This window comes from Cetorhinus maximus, chromosome 32 (genome assembly GCF_964194155.1).
Source record: "Cetorhinus maximus chromosome 32, sCetMax3.hap1.1, whole genome shotgun sequence".
Lineage (NCBI taxonomy): Eukaryota > Metazoa > Chordata > Chondrichthyes > Lamniformes > Cetorhinidae > Cetorhinus > Cetorhinus maximus.
Genome location: NC_135910.1, coordinates 4,682,854 through 4,707,835, shown reverse-complemented (window position 1 = coordinate 4,707,835; position 24,982 = coordinate 4,682,854). Strand labels below are relative to the sequence as shown.

At 45.0% G+C, this 24,982-nt stretch overlaps 1 protein-coding gene across 3 annotated transcripts; it reads right to left on the bottom strand.

Annotated features, from left to right (window-relative positions):
• Positions 1–3,609: 3,609 nt before the first annotated feature.
• LOC144671483 (cdc42 effector protein 2) lies at positions 3,610–17,648 on the bottom strand. Of its 3 annotated transcripts, none has more exons than XM_078533423.1 (3): positions 17,379–17,648; positions 11,404–11,536; positions 3,610–5,237 (listed from the first exon to the last, which is right to left on the bottom strand). In XM_078533423.1, exon 3 carries the CDS (start codon positions 4,976–4,978, stop codon positions 4,232–4,234), a length of 747 nt encoding a protein of 248 aa, XP_078389549.1. In that variant the 5' UTR covers positions 4,979–5,237; positions 11,404–11,536; positions 17,379–17,648; the 3' UTR covers positions 3,610–4,231. The 3 variants fall into 3 exon arrangements, with proteins under 3 accessions (XP_078389549.1, XP_078389550.1, XP_078389551.1); XM_078533424.1 differs by having other exon boundaries at positions 11,404–11,492; XM_078533425.1 differs by lacking the exon at positions 11,404–11,536.
• Positions 17,649–24,982: the final 7,334 nt, after the last annotated feature.

The window sequence follows — 24,982 nt, the reverse complement described above, 5'->3', positions numbered from 1 at the left end:
CGTGGGGAGAGATGATTTCAGTCAGCAGGCGTCATAATGAGATGCTGATTTATGCTAATGGTGTTCGGGACATTCGCCAATGACGGCTGAAGCGCACGACGGCTTCCTCGTCTTACGTCGTCGTAAAACCGGTTTTGGGCCTTCCCATGAGGCTTAGCTCCCACGCCTGCCATCACTCCCGCCGCGATCGGGGGGGGGGAAATCCTAGCCACAATTTCTAAGTTTGCGGATGACAGCAAATTGTGGGAACGGTCAATACCGAGGAAGGCTGCAACAAAACTACAAGATATCAGCAAACTAGCAGAACGGCCATATAACTGACAAATGAATTTCAACAATGTGCGCTATTGTGTTTTGGCAAGAAAAAGGAGGTTCGCATTTTACTTTGGTAATAGGAAGCTAATGGGGTCAAAGTGCAAAGGAATCTTAGAGTACAAATACACAAATCATTAAAAGTTGCACCACAGGTTAACAAGGTCCAAAAGAAAGCAAACATTGCCCATGGGTTTGTTTTTAGAGGGATAAAACTGAAAAGTAAGGAAGTTATTCTAAACCGGTACTGAACCTTGGTTAGACCACACCTGGGGATATCCTGGTCACCGTACTATAAAAAAAAGATATTGAGGCACTGAGAAGGTGCAAAAGATTTCTCAGGGAGATATCAGGCAGGCAGGGGTACAGATAAAGGATAAACATGTTGGCTCTCTATTCTCTTGAAAATGGCTGAGAGGTCACCCAATAGAGGTCTTTAAAATTATGCAAGGTTCTGATAAGAGTTGGCAAAGAGAGAATGTGTCTATTTGTGGGGAAGACTCGAAAACTAGAAGTTATCAATATAAGACAGGCTGCATTCGCTGCCAATGCCGTGCAGGCACAGTTGTACTGTTTTACTCCTTTACATCGAGAGAGTAGCAACCAGGGGCAAAGATTGCATGTTTTAGGCAGCTTGATATATCTTAGTGGCCTTGTTTTTTTCCTCTTTATTTTTGACTGGCTATCTCTGTAACTGAATTACTTTGCTCTGTTTACACATTAATCTTAAACATTTGAATAGCTGGCAGGGAGCTGCTCCTGATCTGCAGACCTCATTTCCATACAGCACACAGCTGCCTCGAGGAAGAGTGAAGACTATCCACGTCAAATAACATGTAAAAGACAATTGCTGCGGAAAATGGCGATTTTAACCCCCTCCTGCGAACGAATAAAAAACTTCTTATTTCGAGAAAGGGCACAGAAACCGGCAGATGGTGTGATGCGTGGTGACATCTTTGACGCACGTGTAGAGGATACTGGCATGCTGGGCACAGAGGAGCGACGTCAGTGGATTTCTGCGTGTGCACAGACCAGTGCCAATGCGCAGATGGGTTCCGGTGGCCATCTTGTGCGTTGGCCAGAGACGCAGTGTATAAGATTGTCACCAAGAAACCAAATAGGGAATTCAGAAAGAAACTTTTTTACCCAGAGGGTGGTGAGAATGTAGAACTCGCTACCATAGGGAGTGGTTGGAGTGAACAGTGTAGATGTATTTAAGGGGACAAGCATATGAGGGAGAAGGTATAAGACAGTTACAATGATAGATTTAGATGAGGAAAGATGGGAGGAGGCTCGAGTGGAGCATAAACGCCAGCATGGACTGGTTGGGCCGAATGGCCTGTGTTGTATATCCATTGTAATCCTAGGCGTAACCTAACTGCAACATCATTGTTTGGCCTACCCAGCACAACATTCATGGTCATCACCTCAGGGGATATTTACCACTCAGTAAATTGCAACATATTCTGAAACAGTCATTTCACAAGAAATGGAATTCTGTTTTGTTGGAATAACCAATTAAGTATTTTAACATTTGAAATGCAAACAAAAAAGATTAAATTCCATTCCGCAGATAGCTGATGAGCTTTAGTTGCTTAAGATTATGTTTGTACAATGTATTTCTTGTCATAGTGATGGCGGTTCTGTGATATATCCCACTCAAGGACACATGTTGATTAATGGATACTTATTAAAAGCAGAGGTCAAACAGGACCAAAGCACACAACATTCTCCCATTTCATAACCAGAGGCATTTCTGTTCCCCACATTCCCAAGACAGTGAAAGGCTCTGCAAGACTGCGTGTTGGATCAGCCTGAATTGACTGCCAGTAAGAGTGCTTTAGTCTTCAGGGAAACCAGGAGATTATGGTGCCAATGCCCCTTCATTGCTCTTAGCTAACTCCCAATGATAACGCCACAATAACAACTGCAGGGGTAAGGGAGCTGGGAGCTGGCCATTTGCAAGATATGCGTGTTTTGGCTAAGGTACGGGGCGGGATTTTACGCCGATGAGATTTCACGGTCCCGCCGAAGTCAATGGATGTTTGAAAGGCTCCCCGCATTTTATTGGCCCCGCTCCAGCCGCAACACAGCCGTAAAACTCCATCCATGTTGTGTGGAATGTAGGGTTGCCAACCCTCCAGAGTTGGCCTGGAGTCTCCAGAAATTGAAGATCAATCTCCAGGACACTGCTGTGTGCAACCCTGGAGTAAAATCATAGGGGCATTAAAAAAAGATTGTTTTTTTTAAAAAAGTTTTCTTTGAACATTTCTCTTTACGAGATATAGAAATGGGAGGAAAGAAGCTGTGTGGGTTGACAGCCAAGCATCAGCCAACTGACTAATAGGTCTTTTTGCTTCCCAACTGGCGTAGGAAGGCAACACATCACAAGGATGGATGTGTTCGCCGACTAGTGGCTGGAGCGTGGGTGCGAGGCAGTGAGGAAACCTCCAGGGATACATTTAATCACAGCTGGGGACCCTCGTGGAATGAGGGAGGAGAGGCCAACACTTACCCTCTCAACTGATGGATAACCCAGCAGCTGCAATAGGTCGATGCGGATGTCAGACAGTTTAGAATTAAGGGGACAACCTGTCCAGTTTTGGACTAGACAGTTCTAGTTTTGAGTGTGCAAACAAGAAATTTCTAAACTAAATGGCGAGTATGTTTTTTTTAAACAAGTAACTTTTGCCTCCCTTCTGCTGTCTCGTGAGCTGAAGGTGTTAATTAGCAATGTTTTAAATTAATTCTCATCATCAGCACTGTAAACATCAGACCAGCAAACTACCTTGGTCCCATTCTACTCCCAGGCTGAAGTAGGCCCCTGCTCTTATTTGGAAACAGCAACAATAACATCTTGCATTTATATGGTGCTTTTAAAGTAGTAAAACATCCCAAAGTGCTTCAGAGGCACGGTTATCAGACGAAATTTGATACCAGGCCACATCAGGAGAGGTGAGCAAAAGCTTGGTCAAAGTCGAAGGTTTTAAGGATTGCCTTGAAAGAAAAGAGATAAAGGGACAGGGAAGGTTATGGAGGAAATTCAAGTGCTAAGACGAAGGCAGCTGAAATAAAGGCCGCAGATGGTGGAGCAAAGGAGACCGGGGATACACAATAGGCCAGAATTGGAGGAGGGTTGTAGGGCTGGAGGTGGTTACAGAGATTTGGAAGGGTGTAGAGTTGGAGGTGGTTACAGAGATTTGGAAGTATAGTAGGGCTGAAGACAGTTACAGAGATTTGGGAGGGTTGTAGGGCTGTGGAGGAGTACAGGGAAAGGAAACCATCCAGTATCCAGAGTTGGGAGCCAATTTCTGCTAGCTTTATTGAGATTTAAAAATCTGGAATAAAGAGCTGGTATTAATAACGGTCACCATTATGCTATCAGGTTATTGAAAAACCTTAACTAATTCAACTTATCATTTCAGAGGCATTTCCATCATAATATCTTGCATGTATTTCTGAACTCTACACTATTGTGCTATTCCACAGAGAATGCAGACAATAACCATTTTTTTAAAGTTGCAAGTTAAGAGTTTAACAGGGTTTTTAAATAATAGTTTAGCAATTATAGCTCACAGAGTTGTATATAATTCTGGTATCACCCAGCATTGAAGGGAGCTTAATAAAGTTAAAGGAGAACAGGTAATAGTTTGTTTTCTGTGTCCAATTAACTTCCTTACAGCAACATGTGGATGAAGTTCCAGTTTAGTGAGCGGTAAATCTGTGATTATACAGAAGGAGTAGGTAGTTTCTAATGTTTGCTCTCAGGCTGAGGCTCAAGTAAGGATTCCCTTGAAGTGTCACCAGCCAATGGTATAGTTCTGTTTGGACAGAATGGTACATCCTGAATGTCACTGTCATTTCTTCAGCACCTCACCACCATTGGCAAATTGGACAGAGTTTATTAGATTTCTTTATTTCACTGGATCTTGTATCCATCCATGATTCTGAGAACATCATCCAGTATTGATGGCCCTAAATCTAGGTCCAATCCAAGGGAGGATTCAGAACCACTCAGGTAGGAGTCAGAAGGAAAAAGATTCTCATTGTTGAGGGACATCTCACTGTTGAAGATTAAGGCTCTCTTCCCATCCAGCTGCCCGATGCCAATGACGGAGCATTCCGAGGAAGTGTTTGATTCTGCCAGTAAGGAAACCGATGATCCAATTGTTTTGCTGAATGTTGGGATGGTGAACATTTCTTCAGTGCTGTGGAAACATTCTGTTGAACAGCTGACTGACAGTGACCTCTGATCTGTGCCTTCTTCCAGGTGGAGTCTGGGAGGCTTTGGAGGTGCTTGCTCCTGGTCTTGGCTTTTGTGCGCGCCACTGAATGCCGGAAGGGAAACAGCATTCTTCAGGAGGGTAGGATAACCCCCTGCTCCATTGTTAAAAGCACGCTCATAGTTGCGCTTGCCATCCAGTCCTTGCCCCGTGCTTTGAGAAGTTGGCCGCCTGTTCAGGTTCGGAAGGAGGTCATACTTGCCCTGCAAAAAGGAGATGTCCCCGAACATGTCACCTTCACCACCCTGCCCGATGTGGGCACTGTGGCGGAAGTCGCCCAGGGGTGGACTGATCATGTCGCTAGACAGAACGTCGCGTAGTCTCAGCTTCTTGCCCCGCTTGGGGGTCGATGTCTTTAGATACATGGGGGTTTTTGCAGGCATGCTGGTCTGGGTTCTTCAGGCTAAGCTAGTCCTCCATCGATAGAAAAACCCAAATGCTCGGAAACTGTTCTCGTTTTCTCTTCAGTGAAGCATCTCCCTAGCCGGCAGCTCCTGTTTTTTTAGTGTATTGGTGTCACACTCGAAGATGATTCTCACATTGGCAGCAGTGTCACTGGTCTTGGTTATGCCTCAGATTAGAGGATTAAAAAGGCAAAGACCAGGACTATGCAGAATCCGTCACTTCCTTATACACCAGAGCCTGAAAACACAAAAAACTGAAACATTAAATGTTCATTGCAGCAGTTTCACGCTGTTAACTAGAAATGTTTCATCCCTTCACAGATTTCTAATCACATTTTACCACTTTGGGTTTTTTTTAAACTTTTAACTTGCTGTGTAAAGATTTCAATATGCTTGAATTTTCAGCAGATTGATGGCTAGCAAGCTGTTTTATGTTTTAAATGAAGATTAAAAAGGAAAATCTCTTGTAAAAGTTAGAGAATCTCAGTTGCAGCAATAGTTGGTGCACTAAAATTGATTTCGGACGGCAGTTAGTGAGGAGGTACAAAATTTCAATCTTGATTGCTGTCGCTGTAGTGTCTCAGTGGATAACATTCTTATATGAGTCAGAGATTGTGCCAAAGGTCTGTGATTACCTCCTTGTTGAATCTAAGTCATCTCAGACATTACTCCAAACTGAGGTAGAGATGGGAAAAGTGTTCCCTGAAAGCCCTCGGCGGGTAGAGCCTTCCGTGGGTGACCAAATCCTCTTCCCATCCTGGATGAAAGCGCCCATCTCACCAACAAACCTCCAAAAACAAGCCTCAGTCTTTCCACAAATGTCTCCACTGTAGACATAAGTCAAAAGCAAATTGGATAGCTGGGGACTGGGAGGGATCTCATGCAGCTGGGCACATGTCCAGTTGAGTACTTAGCACAGGTGTTCACTGGGCCTGCATGGTCCAAGTTTGAAAGGCTTGTGCCAAATCAGCTGGATGCGCCATTTTATGGCGTCAGGCTGGGTGTATGACAGAGAAAGGGAGAGTTGTAGGGTTGGAAGAAGTTACAGAGAAAGGGAGAGTTGTAGGAGCTGGAGGAGGTTACAGAGATTTGGGAGGGCTGTAGTAGCTGGAGGAGGTTACAGAAATTTGGGAGAGCTGTAGGGGCTGGAGGAGGTTACAAAGATTTGGGAGGGTTGTAGAGGCTGGAGGAGGTTACAGAAATTTGGGAGAGCTGTAGCGGTTGGAGGAGGTTACAGAGGTTTGGGAGGGCTGGAGGAGGTTACAGGAATTTGGGAGAGCTGTAGGGGCTGGAGGAGGTTACAGAGATTTGGGAGGGCTGTAGGAGCTGGAGGAGGTTACAAAGATTTGGGAGGGTTGTAGAGGCTGGAGGAGGTTTGGGAGGGTTGTTGGGGCTGGAGAAGGTTACAGAGGTTTGGGAGGGTTATAGGGCTGGAGGAGGTTATAGAGAAGAGTTGTCAGGACTGGAGAAGGGTACAGAGAAAGTGAAGCCTCAGAGTCAACAACGTGCCCACCGACAATTAAAAGGCCCAATAAGGTCATTAGAAAGTTACTTAAAAGAAATTTTTCACTGCCGGTCCAACCTTACGGTTGGCAGGCAGGCAAAAAGGCCAATCGGCCTTTGCACGTTTTTGGAAACCTCATCCACGGGCGGGATGAGGTTTCCAAAAGCAAATAAAAATCAAATAAAAACTTTATTTTTTCATTAATAACATGTCCCTGCTCATGTGACAGAGTCACATGAGGGGATATGTTTCATTACATTTGTAAAATCTTTAATTTTTTTTTTTGAAATCAGTTCATCTCCCTGAGGCAGCCCTGTGCCTCAGGAAGATCATGGAGTGCGCACTCGCACACATGCGTGAAGGTCGTCCTGGCCCTGCTCACGCTCCCCACTCACACACCCCGCCCCCCACCCCGCCTGCTGAGCTCTGCCATTGGCGTTTCATGCTGGGTGGGCCTTAATTGGCCCACCAGTGTGAAATTGCCTTCCAGGCCTGATCGCGGACGGAGGTTGGCTTCCCGATGGCCCCCATCAACCCCTGCCGAGCCCGCATGCCAAGGGCAAAATTCTGCCCCATAAAACTTCCACCTATGTTGCTCTTGTCCATTAATATGAATGTTGAAAATTACGAACTGCTGAACTTGCAAGAAGAAAACTCTAACTACTTGAGTAAAACATTACAATAGTTTCCACAGTTTATTTGATTTACATTCGACTCCAGCTCAAACGTTGAGAATTCGGTGGAATTCAATCAGAAAACACGAAAGCTGCCAGTTTTTGTCAGGAAAACATTCCATTGTTACTGATCAGCCATGAAGATGCCAGCAATTTACTGTGGGGAGTTTGATCAAAAATGTGGAAAAAGTACTGAATGTTTTTTATGAAGGCCCAACAATTTTTGGGTCATTTGTGGCAAGTTTTGATTTTCATTCACAAAATACCGTGCATTCATGGCCTAACCTTGGAGCAACACCAAAATAAGTTAGATCGTGTTGTCTGGAACACCCTTGTTCAAACTCAAATTTTAACACCAGAGTTGATATTTATGCAAACGTGTTGAGTTATAATCTTCTCTTTCCTGCTTTTTACCCACGTACTCCGCTACAGGAACAGTGCCAGGCAGCAGAAAGCAGAGTAACACACACTCAACCTTGTGTCTATAAATCTCCCTTTAGGGTCCCTGAAGGGGGAGGGACAGATAACTCCAGGGTCTAGCTTTTCCAATTGGCATTATCTTAACCCATTTATTTTAGGGCATGAAAATGATGCTAATCAGAAAATCGAGATCCAAAACGTAAAGGGAGTTAAGTGTACACATGTTGGAGTCTCAAGTATCACTTAAGAGAATTAAGCAGACACAGGGTGGAATCTCAGCCCTCCCCTAATGGGATTCGGTACACTTAATGGTATCTCCATCCACTTCCATGTTACAGGCTTAAAGATTGCCATTTGGGAGCAGACATTGGCCGGGATTTTCCACTCCCGCCTGTGGCGGGTGTCCGAGTGGAAAATATCGTGAGATGAAAAAAATCAGGTTCACGTCAGCAGGAAAACAGGGCTGGCTCTATTGTCCGCTGGGGGATTCAATGGCGGTCTGTGTTTCCCAACACGCAATGTTGGGAAGGCCATTTGAATATATTTAAATGTCATGAATACTCATTATAAAGCCTGTTTGCCGGTATCATCCCTCAACAGTGGATCAAGAGGTAACTTCAGCGTCTAATTAGACCAATGTGTTTCACAACCAGATATAAGCGATGTGCACCTGTTGACCAGCACTTCGCTTGTGACTTCGAGAGTTGTTCGCCTGCCTTTCATTGCCCAGCGCTTGCAGCACCTCGACTCAGCGCCAGGCTTTGCAGGCAGCACCCCATCGTTCTCACAGGCAAGGCTCTACCTACCAGACCAGCAATGGAAAGGGCCACTGGGCAAGGCCTCCTCCGGGGAGGGACAATAGTGGACAGGGGTTGTGGAAGGGGCTGCAGGGCAAGGCCTTCACCGGTGTAGGGGCGATAATGGGCAGAGGTTCGACTCAGAAATATGACATGGGCGGGTTCGGGGCGGGCAAACGTCCTCTGGGCCACAATGGAGAAGAGTCTGTTACAAAGAGACATGAGCGAGTTGGGGCCAGAATGGGCAGACAGCAATGTGAAGAAGTGCTCCATTTTACATGGCGGACCTCGCAAAGACTCTCCTTGTCCCAATCCAGGGAGGGTGAGGGCATATTGGTCCAGGGTCAGTAATGCCCAGAATGTTGTGCACAGATAGTCTTCATAATATCCCGCGCCTCGGTCCATGGGGGTTTCTGGCATTATACTGTGCTGCAGAAGGCACGCTCACAATCAGGGAAGGCACCTGCCGCCTATAGATGGGGAAAAATAGTGCAGGGGCATTGGAGGGTTCTGGGGAGCGGTGTGCTATATGTCTCACTGGTCAGGAGGCCACAAGATGGGGAGGGGTGAGGTCCACGCAGGGCACAAGCACATCAACCTCCAAAGATTCTGGGGGCAACACAGGGATTTCCACCACAAGCAAAATGCGTTCAAGAATTGGAGGGAGGATTGACAATTGTTGGACGCAGGGAAACCTGGAAATTGAGCTCCTCCAGGCTGATGGGAGGGATTTTTAGCCACACAGGGCAGGTTCAAGCTGGTCTGGGAGTGAGAGCTCAGCACCACCATCTTCCGACCTGAAGCGAATGGTGCAGCACGAAATTAAAAAGAGTTGACATTCTAATGGTGAGAGCTTTGAGGGCCGATTGGGGGTCTGGTGCTCTGCACTGGGAGGCCAGTTGAAGGGGAAAAGGGGCACCCCAATGAATTGTGTTTCACCAAATGAGGGGAGATGCACACCTGAGACGCGTTCGGCACCTTTCAGTGGCAACGCAGGGAATCAGAAGAGTTAAGCACTGAGGCACTTTCCCATTCCTGGAACTAATCGAACTCCTTGTGTTAACCCCTCGTTCCAGGTGCTGAGATTCCCCAGAGCCATCAAAAAGTGCGGGGCTACTGGGCGCCTGGACAAGTTGGAGCTGTTTCTCAAATGCAGGGGCTCAGGATACAGTTGCTGGCAGCTGACCGGATGAGAAGCCTCAGCCCCACCCCACCCTCATCAAATAATCACACATCCTCATTAAACATTTGCCCTTACATCTTTTCCAAAGAGTTTAGTTAACAAGTGCAATGGATGAGGGTCCCAGCAACAGGCCTGAAAGCTGCACCACCCAAGCGACTGGCCAAAGCAAAGTCACAGCAGTGGCTGGTGTAGAAGGCGGGATGGGGTGGGTGGGTTGGGGGGGGGGGGTGACCACAGTGAAAAGTAAGTGCCAAGATTTCAGTGGCGATTCGGTGCCGACACTGGACCCAACAACTTGAACCCCAGTCACTCATTATTCATTGACAGAAATAGAACCTTTGAAGGCTCATGTTCACTCGTGTCTTTTTCTGATTTATGCTGCAGACAGCAGAGAGCAGACCTCCGTCAGCTGATTGTCTGTCCCTTTTCCTGCCTCCGTTCAACCTGGGACTTGGATGGTTGGAGGCGCCTATTAGACTTTTAAAATTTCAATCCACCCACCAGTTTTTTGGGAGTTAAGAATCAGCCCAAAAAATGAAGGCCTGGGGAAGAAACAGTTACAGAAAGATTATTTTAAAATCCATGTCATTAAAAAAAAGCGCCTGGTAATCATTAGTGTATTTATCATATTAGCCAAGAGTCAGTCCCATTTCTCATGTTGTAAAACTGTTCGTGGATCAGAACTCGTCTGGAAATTCCCTTCAACTAATATCAAGAATTAGGAATAACACTGAAAACCACTGTCAGCAAAGATGTCGAATTCTTAACCTCACCCAGGTCACAAGCCTCAGAGAAGCTGTTTCAAAACAAACAATGGGGGAAACATTAGATAACCAACAATTGTACCAAGATCCCTATGTAATAGGATGTAATGATTTGGATTCGTTTCTGTTCAAATGCTTGGGGATTGCAGAAACAAATTTGAAGCTTCAAGCTTTGGAATCCAGTGTCATTTTAACCTTGGGAACACTCACCTCTGTATCAGAAAGGCAGAGGTTCAAGACCTACAATAGGCTGCCGTGCATAAACCAGCCTGGTTCGGCGAGCACTAACCATATTCATAAATGTTGGCAGATACGGATATTATTCTGTGATGCTAACACAACCAAAGCAGAAGCCTGACACTTCAACTGAGGGAGTGCCGCCTTGTTGAAAGTGCCTTTAAGATGAGTTAAACCGAGTCCCTCTCTGCCTTTGCAGGTAAAAGGTCCCGTGACACTATTCAAAGCACGTCTTCCTGGTGCCCTGGCCAACACTAATCCCTAAAACAATGTCAAAAAGAGAATGAGCCATACCCTTCTAGAAAAATAACGGCCAGTTCACAATACGCGCCGTTATTGATACGCAACTCAGCCAGCTGTTTCAGGGGATGAAGAGGAATGTCACAAGTAGCAAATCTCCAGAACATTTTGTTTTATTTGCGCCACTCCGCCCATTTACTTTGAACAAACAACATCTCACCTTTAGCCCCCTTGTTAATTTTAAGAACTGGATTTTATGCTGGATTTGCACATTAATTGCCATTAAACTTGTCACCGTAAGTAAGTTAAATACCAGCAACTATCCTTTTGACAGCGTGATAATTGTTAATGCAATACTAATCAATCTTTCAGGCCCAAAAATTTAAATTGTTAAGTCTCATTTCTGCATGTGGTAAATTTTTCTTCGTGCTTTTTAAAAAAGTCAAAGTTTACAGACTTGAATTTCAAACTTTAATCACTTTTTTCTGACTTTTAATTCTGGTTTTTTATTGCTCTCTTAACCCAATCTTCCTTTGCCTCACTTTATTTCTCTTTCTGTACCTAATTTGACTCTAATTCACCCACCTTTGCCATTGTTCATCTGGTTGTTCCTTCAATCGTTAAATCTCACGGTCTTGTCATTCACTAAGGTCCCAGATGCCCCTTTGTCCTCACTGCAACATGATCAGCTCACATTAGAGGAAAAATTATTTCCGAGCTGATCGGTGAGGCAAGAAGTCTAATTCAAACGAATGAAGTCACCCAATTCAGAAAGATTTGTGCATCCTTGCTGCTGTGGCAAATTGACTGGCGTTTGCCTACATAACAACAGTGAATTATATTTCATTGGTTGCAAGCTATTTTGGAAATATCCAAAAAATATTAAAGGCACTAAATAAATAAATGTTACATCCTTCTATCCAGGAGCTTTAATGTTCAGTTATAGGTGCCATAGGTTAAATTAACAAACGAGAGACTTTCAAATTTACAGGCAATCACCAGCACTAAGAGAGACATCAGCTCGCTGTATTTTTTAATCAAGTTGTTCCCAAGTCATAGAGTCATAAAGGTCTACAGCACAGAAAAAGGGCCTTCGGCCCATAGAGCCTGCGCCAGTCAAACAAGTACCTAACTATTCTAAACCCATTTTCCAGCACTAGGCCCATAGTCCGGTATGCCATGGCATCGCAAGTGCACATCCAAATACTTGTTAAATGTTATGAGGGTTTCTGCCTCTACCACCCTTTCAGGCAGTGAGTTCCAGATTCCCACCACCCTCTGGGTGAAAAAATTCTTCCTCACATCCCCTCTAAACCTCCTGCCCCTTACCTTAAATCTATGCCCCCTGGTTATTGATCCCTCCACCAAGGGGAAAAGTTCCTTCCTGTCTACCCTATCTATGCCCCTCATAATTTTATACACTTCAATCATGTCCCCCCTCAATCTCCTCTTCTCCAGGGAAAATAACCCGAGTCTATCCAATCTCTCCTCATAACTAAAACTCTCCAGCCCAGGCAACATCGTGGTAAATCTCCTCTGCATTCTCTCTAGTGCAATCACATCCTTCCTATAATGCAGATTCCAGAACTGCACGCAATATTCTAGATGTGGCCTAACCAGCGTTTTATACAGTTCCAGCATAACCTCCCTGCTCTTATATTCTATGCCTTGACTAAAAAAGGCAAGTATCCCATATGCCTTCTTAACCACCTTATCTACCTGTCCAGCTACCTTAGGAGACCGGTGGACATGTACACCAAAGGTCCCTCTGATCTTCAGTACTTCCCAGGGTCCTACCATTCATCGTGTATTCCCGTGCCTTGTTTGTCCTGCCCAAGTGCATCACCTCACACTTATCTGGATTAAATTCCATTTGCCACTGATCAGTCCATCTGACCAGCCCGTCCATATCCTCCTGTAATCTAAGGCTATCCTCCTCACTATTTACCACCCCACCAATTTTCATGTCATCTGCGAACTTACTGATCAACCCTCCTACATTCAATTCTAAATCATTTATATATACCACAAAAAGCAAGGGACCCAACAATGATCCCTGTGGAGCCCCACTGGACACAGGCATCCAGTTGCAAAAACACCCCTCGACTATCACCCCTCTGCTTCCTGCCACTCAGCCAATTCTGGATCCAATTTGCCAAATTGCCTTGGATCCCATGGGCTCTTACCTTCATTATCAGTCCCCCATGCGGGACCTTATCAAAAGCCTTGCTGAAGTCCAAGTAGACTACGTCAAATGCATTGCCCTCATCTACACAGCTGGTCACCTCTTCGAAAAATTCAATCAAACACCGTGTGACACATCCTCTTGTTAATATTGAGAACTTCTAGGTGAAGGGTCAAGGTTTATTATCCGGGACATCAACAAGGTTGAAGGGAGCAGAAGATGAGATAAATTTAGAAGCAGTCGTCCAATGATTTAGATAGACTAAATAAATAAAGGGAGACTGTTTCCAACGGCTGAAGAGTTGATAACCAGAGGACACAGATTTAAGATGTTTGGCAAAAAAAAAAGAGGTGACATGAGGTAAAAGTTCGTTATGGAATGAATAGTTAAGATTTGAAATGTACTGCCTCGTAAGGTGGTGGTTACAGATTCAATAGCAGCATTCAAAAGGGAATTGGGGTAAATGCTTGTAGGAGAAAAAAGTGCAGTGATACAAAGAAAGAGCAGGGAGTATGACTAACTCGACTGCTCTTCAAAAGAGCCAGTGCAGACTAGATGGACCAAATGGCCTCCTTCTATGCTGTACAATGATTTAATGACACAAAGTTTGGACAGGAAGGGAAGACTGAGGTAGTTAAAGAGCTCTCCAGATCTGTGGCCCTGGTAAAGAATGAGTTAAAGTACGAAGCAGTGTATTGAAAGTTACTGGGCAAGAATCACATTGTGCAACAATAATAACAAATGGGATTTACATCCTGGTACAAAATTATTCTGTCCATTATTTTACTGATTTAACAGCCAATTTAAAATAAATGAGTTAAATGCTTCTGCCAGAAGAGTGGATTACAGAATTTCTTAACACTTTGTTAGTCCCTAATATTACACAGTTTGATTCCAATTCCTTCCATTTTAATGTAGGTAGAATAAAGTGAAGAGCTAGAAGGCAATGTACTTGCAGTTTAGCAGAAACAAGCAAGGAAAGTTTCAAAAAGCACTGGCCATACTAATATCAATAAGATAAGCAAGGGAGACTGCTCCTCTCTACAGGGCCTTACAGAGACCTAAGAGGTGCCATCTTTACAAATCTGTCTCTACTTCAAGTTCACCTTGACTACATTCTGGATTTAGAGTCCAATCCAATTAAGGATATTTTGATTTAAGTCATTCTGCTTCAGTTGTTCACCCATTCTCACACCTCCGTTTTCACAAGTCCACTCAGGTGAGATTGAGAAGACTTCCACCGTTTCAGAATATGTCTGACCTTCAACTAAAATTATCCATGTTGGTCTGAGAAGGATTATATTTTTAATTAGATGATTGATTCATATGCTATCACAACCGTAGACCCCTGTTATATTATGCTGGAGGCAGTTATTGCGTTGTGGTGTATATAGACAGCGCCAGAGAAGAGCAGCATCTGCACAAAAGTCTCCAAAAGGGGTAACTCACCGAGAATCACTCTCCCACCAACCAAGCATTTGGTGGACGGCCATCTTTTCAACTCACTGAGCGAGGAGATTTCAAACTGGATACATCCCTTCCGTGTGGCCACAGTAAGGGATAACGCACCCAACATTTTGTTGATCAAATTCAAATTTTGTGCAGTTATCTTGGTTGTTTGATTAAACTGTAGCTTATAACTCAGGCGGTTAGATATACGGATGGGCAGATGGACGGATGGATGGATGAATGGACGGATGGATGGAAGGACATATGGATGGACGGACGTATGGATAGACAGATGAATGGATGGATGGATGGACAGATGGATGGACGGGCGGATAGACAGACAGATGGATGGACGGATGGTGAATGTTGGATGGATGGACGAATGGATGGATGTTCGGACAGATGGATGGACAGACAGATTGCGTCTTTCACGACCTCGGAATGTCCCAAAATCCTTTTTTAACCAATGCAGTACTTGTGAAGTGTAATCACTGTAATGTAGGAGACTTTGCGGTCAATTTGTACTCAGTAAGATAGTACTCACAAATAGCAATGAGATAAATGACCAGATAATCTATTTTAGGTATTGGTTGAGAATTAAATATTGGCCAGGACAGTGGGAGAACTCTCTGGTTCTTCTTTGAATAGTGCCATAGAATCTGTTATGTCCACCTGAGATAACATACAAGGCTTTGTTTTAACGACTCACCCAAAAGATGGCTCTGTTAACAGTGTGGCATTCCTTCAGTGCTGCACTTAGTGTCAGTCTAGAATACTTAAAAATTCAGTGAAACATCAGCTGGTCTTTAAACCAAGACACGCATTTAAGCACCAGTTAAATACTAGGCATTTCTAATTTGAGAAAATATCTTGATTATTTAATTTTATGCAGCACCTCCCTCAGAAACATCTCAAAGTGCTTCATATACAGGGAATTGATTTGGAATGCAGGGTTCTTTATGTAGACAAGACTAACATTTAAAGTAGTTTTGAAATGTAGTCACTATTGTAATATAGGAAACATAGCAGCCAATTTACACACAGCAAGATCCCATAAACAGCAATGAAGCAAATGACTTGATAATCTGCTTTTTAGTGATGTTGATTGAGGGATGGATGTCGGCCAGGACACTGAGGAGAACTCTGCTATTTTCCTACATTACAACATAGATTTTGCTTGAAAAGGACTTAATTGGCCGTGAGAGGCTTTGGGGTGTGAAAGTGATATATAAATGCACTAGGCTTCAGTTAAGTCTGCATGGCTTGATCACAATTCCTCCAGAGCTGTTGTTATATTGGGCTTAGTTGGACGTGGGTCTCTCACTTGCCGAACTGGCCAACATTGGTACCCATAGGAGACCAGGCCAAAAACAGAATGTCACTCCAGCTGACAGCCTCAGTAAACCTGATAGTTGTGTCGAACCTGTGCGCTGAGAGATGATAGCAGTGCAGGCCACAAAGCCCAGTGGCCCAGAATTTTGCCGCAATAGCAACAATTTTAACGGTGCATGCCATTTTTAACGTGTAAATAGCCAAGAAACTTTGGTGAAGGGAGGGATACCCTGTGATAGCAAAACGTTCGATGATTTGTGCCCCTCTGCCATTAGCCTCGCAAAAAGCAGTGCTCGGCCTCAACCTCCCCGCCGGTTTTAAGAAGTTGCTGCATTTCCACATTAATCATCAATTAAACTTGCTCCAGAAAATTAAGGCTAGTACTTAGCATCGTAAGTAGCTAAATAATGACAAGATTATTGTTCCTTCAATGCAGCCTCAACCTCTCTGGTCAAGAAAGGAAACAATTTAAACCATGGGTTTTCATTCCAGCGGGTAGCAATTTTTGTATTCTTTCACAGAATGTCGGTGTCACTGGCAAAGCCAGCATTTGTTGCCCATCTGCAATTGTTCTTGTACTGAACATTTCAGAGGACCGTTAAGAGTCAACCACATTGCTGTGGGTCTGGAGTCACATGTCGGCCAGACCAGGGTAAGGACAGCAGATTTCCTCCCCTAAAGAACATTAGTGAACCAGATGGGTTTTTACAACCATCGGCAATGGCTTCGTGGTGATCATTACTGAGATTAGCTTTATCTTCCAGATTTGTTAATTCCATCAACTGCCATGGTGGGATTTGAACCCATGTCCTCAGAGCATTAATCTGGGCCTCTTGATTATTATCACGAGGACACCATCACCCCCTTTGCTCTTAAAGAATTTTTGAAATTAAAATTTTTCACGTTTTTCTTATTGTTCCCTTCTGGGGTCTTTTTCTCTCTCTCTCTCTCTTAATCCGATCTTTTCCACGCTCTGTTTCTCTTTCTGCATCTGATTTGACCCCTTCTTCACCCTATTTCCTTTTCTGCTGGTCTTCTGTTTCTTTTTCAACCCTTAAATCTCATTAGTTAAGGAGCTGGACGATTTGCCCTGCTGTTCACCATGATCCCTGGTGCCCTGTTGACCCCTGCTATAAGCCCCCATTCCAGCAATTTTTAGTGCAAGTCTTTTTCGAACTGAAGGGCAAGGCGGGGGGGGGGTTAGTTGAATTAACACTTTGAGATGCCTCAGCAAAATGTGGGCCATTAATGTTAAAGCAATTCGAGAGCTGGAAGGATGCCAATAGTTGGTAGTTCCTTTCTAATTTGATAGAGCAATACACAAAAATTAGATTTTAATCTTTCCATAATTGCAATCATTAATTCAAAACACTGGCAAAATTGTGAATGAAAAATACATTTTAGCAAAAGCAGGAAGGGAAGATTTGAACAGGATCTGAAGTTAAATTGATGCATCCAACACAGAAAAAAAAAACAACTTCTTTGAAAGGAAAAATGTAAAAAAATAATTGCTAAAAGAAAAGTGGATCCTCCAGCAACACAGAGTGAGTTAAAAGGAAACCATTACCTATGTAGATACTTGGAAATTGCTTACCTGAAGAAACTGTCCTATCTGTTCTTCACTCAGTTTTTAAATAGTTTTCTTTTTCTGGTTTGGTGACAATTGAAAATAAAAAATGATGTTGGAGGGAAAAGCAGATCGCAAGGCTGTGTGTGTGTGTGTTCCAGCACAAAGTGCTCTGGGAGCTCACTGAATTCCAACCAGGCAGCACACAGCTGAAGAACTGTCTAACGTCAAGAAACAGTTTGGGTCACTCTACCACATGCCATGAAGTGTGAGACTGACTGCAGGGAGAAGGCAAAGGGGAGGGGAGGGGAGGGGTGGGGGAGTAAGTGGGCTGTCACCCTGCAGCTACACCCTCAGGCTCAGGGAGCTGACGTCAGAATGGCAAACACTGCTTAAGCTTCTCCACAGCTGTCTCTTCCTGAGACGCTATCTCACATTCAGATTAAATCTCGGCATTGCTGTTTGAGCTGCCTGTGTGACTGAGTCACCTCCTCGCTCTCCCTCCCTCCAGCTATATTATATTTACAATATGCATTGATACAAGGGAGGACAACCCTTATCAAAGTGTCACCAGCAGAGGCAGGAGAATATACTGGTCTCTTATGAGCTATCAAGCTGCTATTTGATCCACTGAAAAACACACAGGGCAGAATTTTTCAGTCAGGGGTGTAGGGGCGGGCCCAACACGCCGATGTGTAAAATGACGCGCGATGATGTTGGGCGTGCGTACCCGCGATATTTCGCTTGGCGGGCGCGCACTGGAGTCGGCTGTGCGCCCGCCGATATGTAAACGGCCTGTTAAGGCCATCAAGAAATTAATTGAGGTACTTGTTAATGCTGCCCGTCCAACCTTACGGTTGGTGGGCAGGCGAAAGGGCCAAGCGGCCTTCACGTTTTTTAGGAAACCTCATCCACGAGCGGGATGAGGTTTCCTAAAGCTTTTATGAAATAAATTTTAAAATTGGCCCGCTGGCGTAAAATGGCGGCACAGAGCTGATTGCGGACGGCGATTTGCTCCATGACTGACCCCGCCCGCTCCCGCCGAACCCGCCCACCACCTGAAAAATTCAGGCCACAGACTCTACTTCAATACATCCCTGCAGGGGGTGGGAGGTGGGGAGAGGGATGTGTATGGATGTTGATTGGATGTTGATGAATAAGTCAGTGCTCCTCCATATTAAACACCACTGAGGAAGCACTGAGGGTGGCAAGAGTGTAGAATGTACTCTGGGTGGGGGGCTCCAATGTCCACTACTAAAGGTGGCTCGGTAGCCTCACTACTGACCAAGCTGGCCGAGTCCTAAAGGACACAGCTGCTAGATTGGGTGTGCAGCAGGTGGCGAGGGAACCAAAAAGAGGGAAAAACATACTTGAGCTCATCCTCACCAACCTGCCTGCCACAGATGTATCTGTCCATGACAGTATCAGCAGGAGTGACCACCGCACAGTCCTTGTGGAGAGGAAGTCCCATCTTCACATTGAGGATGCCCTCTATCGTGTCAAGTGGCACCATCACCTTGCTAAATGGGATAGATTTTGAACAGATCTAACAACTCAAGACTGGGCAACCATGAGGCGCTGTGGGCCATCAGAAGCAGCTGGTACTTGAACACAATCTGTAACCTCATGGCCTGGCATATCCCCCACTCTACCATTACATCAAACGAAGGGATTGAACCTCGTTCAATGAAGAGTGCAGGAGGCCATGCCAGGAGCAGCATCAGGCATACCTAAAAATGAGGTGTCAACCTGGTGAAACTACAACACAGGACTACTTGCGTGCCAAACAGCATAATCAACAAGTGATACTCAGAGCTAAGCAATTCCACAACCAATGGATCAGGTCTAAACTCCCTAGTCCTGCCATATCGTGTCGTAAATAGTAGTGGCAATTAAACAACTCACTGGAGAAGGAGGATCCACAAATATCCCCATCCTCAATGATGGAGGAGCCCAGTACAGCAGAGCAAAAGATAAGGCTGAAACAGTTACAACAATCTTCAGCCAGAAGTGCCGAGTGGATGATCCATCTCGGCCTCGCCCGGAGGTCCATAGCATCATAGATGCCAGTCTTCAGCCAATTCGATTCACTCCATGTGATATCAAGAAATAGCTGAAGGCACTGGATACTGCAAAGGCTATGGGCCCTGATAATATTCCAGCAACAGTGCTTAAGACTTGTGCTCCAGAACTTGCCGCACCCCTAGCCAAGCTGTTCCCATACAGCTACAACACTGGCATCTACCCAACATGTGGAAAATTTCCCAGGTATTCCTTGTACACAAAAATCAGGACTAATGCAACCTGGCCTCGCCCTATCAGTCGACACTTGACCATCAGTAAAGTGACGGAAGGGGTCATCAACAGTGTTATTAAGCAGCACTTACTCAACGATAATCTGTTCACTGACGCACAGTTTGGGTTCTGCCAGGGTCACTCAGCTCCTGACCTTATAGCCTTGGTTCAAACATGGACAAAAGAGCTGAACTCCAGAGGTGAGGTGAGAATGACTGCCCTTGACATCAAGGCAGCATTTGACCGAGTGTGGCATCAAGGAGCCCTAGCAAAATTGGAGTCAATGGGAATCAGCGGGAAAACTCTCCACTGGTTGGAGTCATACATAACACAAAGGGAGATGGTTTGGTTGTTGGAGGTCAATCATATCAGTTCCAGAGCATGACTGCAGGAGTTCCTCAGGGTAGTGTCCTAGGCCTAACCATCTTCAGCTGCTTCATCAATGACCTTCCTTCCATCATAAGGTCAGAAGTGGGGATGTTCGCTGATGATTGCACAATGTTCAGCACCATTCGCAACTCGTCAGTTACTGAAGCAGTCCATGTCCAAATGCAGAAAGACCTGCACAATATCCAGGCTTGGGCTGATAAGTGGCAAGTAACATTTGCGCCACACAAGTGTCAGGCAATGACCATCTCCAACAAGACAGAATCGAACCATTGCTCCTTGACATTCAATGCCATTACCATCATTGAATCCCCCACTTTCAACATCCTGGGGGTTACCATTGACCAGGAACTGAAATGGACTAGCCATATAAACACTGTGGCTACAAGAGCAGGTCAGAGGCTAGGAATCCTGCAGCAAGTAACTCACCTCCTGACTCCTCAGAGCCTGTCCACCATCTACAGGGCACAAATCAGGAGTGTGTTGGGATACCCTCCACTTACCTGGATGAGTGCAGCCCCAACACACGAAAGAAGCTTGACATCATCCAGGACAAAGCAGTCTATTTGACTGACACTACTTCCACAAACATTCACTCCCTCCACCACTGACGCACAGTAGCAGCAGTGTGTACCATCTACAAGGTGCATTGCAGAAACTCACCAAGGCTCCTGAGAAGGCACCTTCCAAACCCACGACCTCTACCATCTAGAAGGACAAGGGCAGCAGACACATGGGAACATCACCACCTGGAAGTTCCCCTCCAAGCGCTCACCATCCTGACTTGGAAATATATCGCTGTTCCTTCACTGTCGCTGGGTCAAAATCCTGGAACTCCATCCCTAACAGCACTGTGGGTGCATCTACACCACATGGACTGCAGTGGTTCAAGAAAGCAGCTCACCACCACTTTCTAAAGGGCAATTAGGGATGGGCAATAAATGCTGGCCTAGCCAGCGATACCTATATCCCATGAATGAATAAAAAAAATCCCTCCTCACAAGAGAACCCCACCATCCCTGGGATTTGTCTGGTGAACCTCCATTGCACTCCCCCTCTATAGCAAGTGCATCCTTCCTTAGAGGCATATGGTGATGATGCACAACTCTACCTGTTCGCCACCTCTCTCAGCCCCTCCATGTTGTCAGACTGCTTGTCCAACATCCAGTCTTGGATGAGCCGCAATTTCCACCAGCTGAAGGTTACGAAGACTCAAGCCATTGTCACAGTTCCTTCACCACCAACTCCACCCACCCCCCTCCCTCATCATCGACTCGCATTGAACTAAACAGTTCACAACCTTGGTGTCTGGTTCAGCACAGAATGGAGTTCCTGAGCCCATTTCCCCCGTCACAAAAAGCACTTACGTCCACTTCCATAGCATTGTCCTACTTCAAACAATCTGAAACTGAAACTCCCTGCTGTACCCTTGTCACCTCCAAAATCAATGATTCCAATGCTCTCCTGGTTAACTTCCCTCTCTATAAATGTTAGCTCATCCAAAACTCTGCTCCCTGCCAACTATTCCACACCAAGCCCTATTCACCCATCATTCCTGGCACTCATTAAACTACTTTAGCTCCGGTCCCCCAATTGCTCAAGCTTAAAATTTCTATCCTTGTGTTTAAATCCCACGATGGCCTTGCCTCTCCCTGTCTCTGTAATCGTCTCCAGTGCTCTGATATCCCAACTCATTTTGAATGTTTATTTAATGTAAATTTGATTTAAATTGAGTCCTGAGGAGGGGGCTTTTGTCATTGGCTTGGCCAATGGTTCATCCCTAATTACCTTTGAGAAGATGCTGGTGAACCACCTCTTGAACCACTGCAGCCCATGTGGTGTAGATATATCCCTAGTGCTGTTAGGGAGGGAGTTGTCTCATTGTTTAAATTTCTGAGGTTTGCAAATTAGGAATAATGTCTGTCTCTGACTGTGACACTAGATCACACTATACAAATAATAGTGAATTTAACTGTGATGTGCTTTCCTGATTGGGTCAATTAATGAAACACCCAGAAATCTAAGAAAATAGGTGTCAGCTATGGCTCAGTGGTAACTATCTCACCTCGGTCAAAATGTTTAAGTACCTTTCCAGACACTTTAACATGATACAAAAACAAAAAAATGCTGAAAAAACTCAGCAGGTCTGACAGCATCTGTGGAGAGGAACACAGAGTTAACGCTTCAAGTCCATATGACTCTTCATCAGAACTAAAGAGAAATAGAAATGTGGTGAAATATAAGCTGTTAAAGGGGGGTGAGACAGGTAGAGCTGGATAGAGGGGCAGTGATAGGTGGAGGCAAAGGAGAGATTGACAAAGATGTCATAAACAAAAGGTCAAAGGGGTGTTGACGGTGGTGATATTATCTAAGGAATGTGCTAATGGTGACATTAAGGGTAGAAAGCAGGACGAGCAAAGTACAGATAGGCCTAGCGGGGGTGGGGTGGGGGGAAGGGATCAAAATAGGCTAAAAGGTGGAGATAAAATAATGGATGGAAATACATTTTAAAAATAATAATAGAAATAGGTGGGAAAAGAAAAATATATATATAAAATATATATATTATAATTATTAGAAAAAAGGGGATCAAAAAGGGGGTGGGGATGGAGGAGAGAGTTCATGATCTGAAGTTGTTGAACTCAATGTTAAGTCCGGATGGCTGTAAAATGCCTAATCGGAAGATGAGGTGCTGTTCCTCCAGTTTGCATTGAGCTTCACTGGAACATTGCAGCAGGCCAAGGACGGACATGTGGGCATGAGAGCAGGGTGATGTGTTGAAATGTCAAGAGACAGGAAGGTCTGGGTCATGCTTGCGGACAGACCGAAGGTGTTCTGCAAAGCGGTCACCCAGTCTGCGTTTGGTCTCTCCAATGTAGAGGAGACCACATTGTGAGCAGCGAATGCTAAACTGAGGACTAAATTGAGGGAAGTGCAAGTGAAATGCTGCTTCCCTTGAAAGGAGTGTTTGGGCCCTTGGATAGTGAGGAGGGGGGAAGAAAAGGGGCAGGTGTTGCACCTTCTTTGGTTGCATGGGAAGGTGCCGTGGGAGTGGGTTGAGGTGTAGGGGGTGATGGAGGAGTGGACCAGGGTGTCCTGGAGAGAACGACCCCTACAGAATGCCGGGGTGGGGGGGTGAAGGAAAGATGTGTTTGGTGGTGGCATCATGCTGGTGTTGGCGGAAATGACAGAGGATGATCTTTTGAATGCGGAGGCTGGTGGGGTGAGAAGTGAGGACAAGGGGGACCCTATCATGGTTCTGGAAGGGAGAGGAAGGTGTGAGGACACGTTTGAGAGCCATATATTTTTCTTTTCCCACCCATTTCTATTATTATTTTAAAAATTTATTTCCATCCATTGTTCTATCTCCACCTTTTAGCCTATTTTGATCCCTTCCCCCCACCCCACCCCCACTAGGGCTATCTGTCACTTGCTCATCCTGCTTTCTACCCTTAATGTCACCATTAGCACATCCTTTAGCTAATATCACCACCGTCAACACCCCTTTGACCTTTTGTTTATGACATCTTTGGCAATCTCTCCTTTGCCTCCACCTATCACTGGCCCTCTATCCAGCTTCACCTGTCCAATCCCCCTTTAACAGCTTATATTTCACCTCATTTCTATTTCTATTTAGTTCTGATGAAGAGTCATACGGACTCAAAACATTAACTCTGTCTTCCTCTCTGCAGATGCTGTCAGACCTGCTGAGTTTTTCTAGCAATTTTTGTTTTTGTTTCAGATTTCCAGCATCTGCAGTATTTTGCTTTTTACTTTAGCATGATATCTAGGCTATAATTCCACAGCACTACTGAGGGAGTGCTACAATGTTGGAGGGGCTGTCTTTGGATGAGGCATTAAACCAAGGCCTTGCCTGCCCTCTTAGGCAGATGCATAAAATTCCACAGCGTTATTGGCAGAAATGTCATTATTGGCAGGAGAATTCTCCCCTGTGGGCTGACCAATATTCATCCCAACCAATCTTACTAAATCAGATTATCTGCTCAGTATCACGCTGGTTGTGGGATCTTACTATGCATAAATTGCCTGCTGTGTTTCCTACATTACAATGGTGACTGGGCTGGATTTTGACTTCCTAGGTGGGTAGCTCAAGTCGGGAAATTTCCTGGCTTGGCACAGAGATCTTAGGAGAAAGTTCCCCAAATCTTGAGATTGCTGCTCTGAATAGCGTGGGATAGAGTCAAGCCCGTCAGCCCCAGACAGATCAGAGGCAGCCACAGGGATTGCTGAGTGCCGAGGCTGTTTAAAAGACCCACTTTGGTTCAACTGGGACATCCCAGTTGTTTAGTTAAATATTAGGCCCTCTAGCCCTTACCCCTCACACCGCATCAGCCGCACCCCCATCCAATCCCATACCTTATTCATGCCAACCCATGTACCCCCCCATGCATCCCCTTAGCTCCTCATAGCTTCCATGCCAACTCATGCTAACTCATGCTCCCCATCTGCCATTCTTTTCCCTTGCACCCTCCATGCCGAATTCATAACCCCACATCAAAGACTGCTAATCCTTTGACAACCTCTTTGAGCTGTCAATCAAATTGTGAACTTATAACCCCCTGCTAGGACAGTTGTACGTTGCAGAAAGCAGTAAAACATTAATAATGCTATAATGATAACCCTTGGGGTAATGTCAACAAACAGCTATTGCAACAAATAGAACAGATTTTTTTCAACTCTCATTGACACAGGCAAGATTTAAAAAAAAATTTTCTGAAATAGAGAGCTTGACAGTTCTACATACCTTTTCCACACTTCACAAGCATTTACCTCTCTTCCATAAATTCATGACTCCCACACTGTAGGTTAAAGGGAGCTTGCTACAGCAAAAATGTGCTCTGAGTTCAAATGGCCCTGCTGAGTCCATGTTTCCCTATGTGTGCATCGTGCCCCACTCCCTTTCCCCTAATGGCAAAAATGGGATCTGT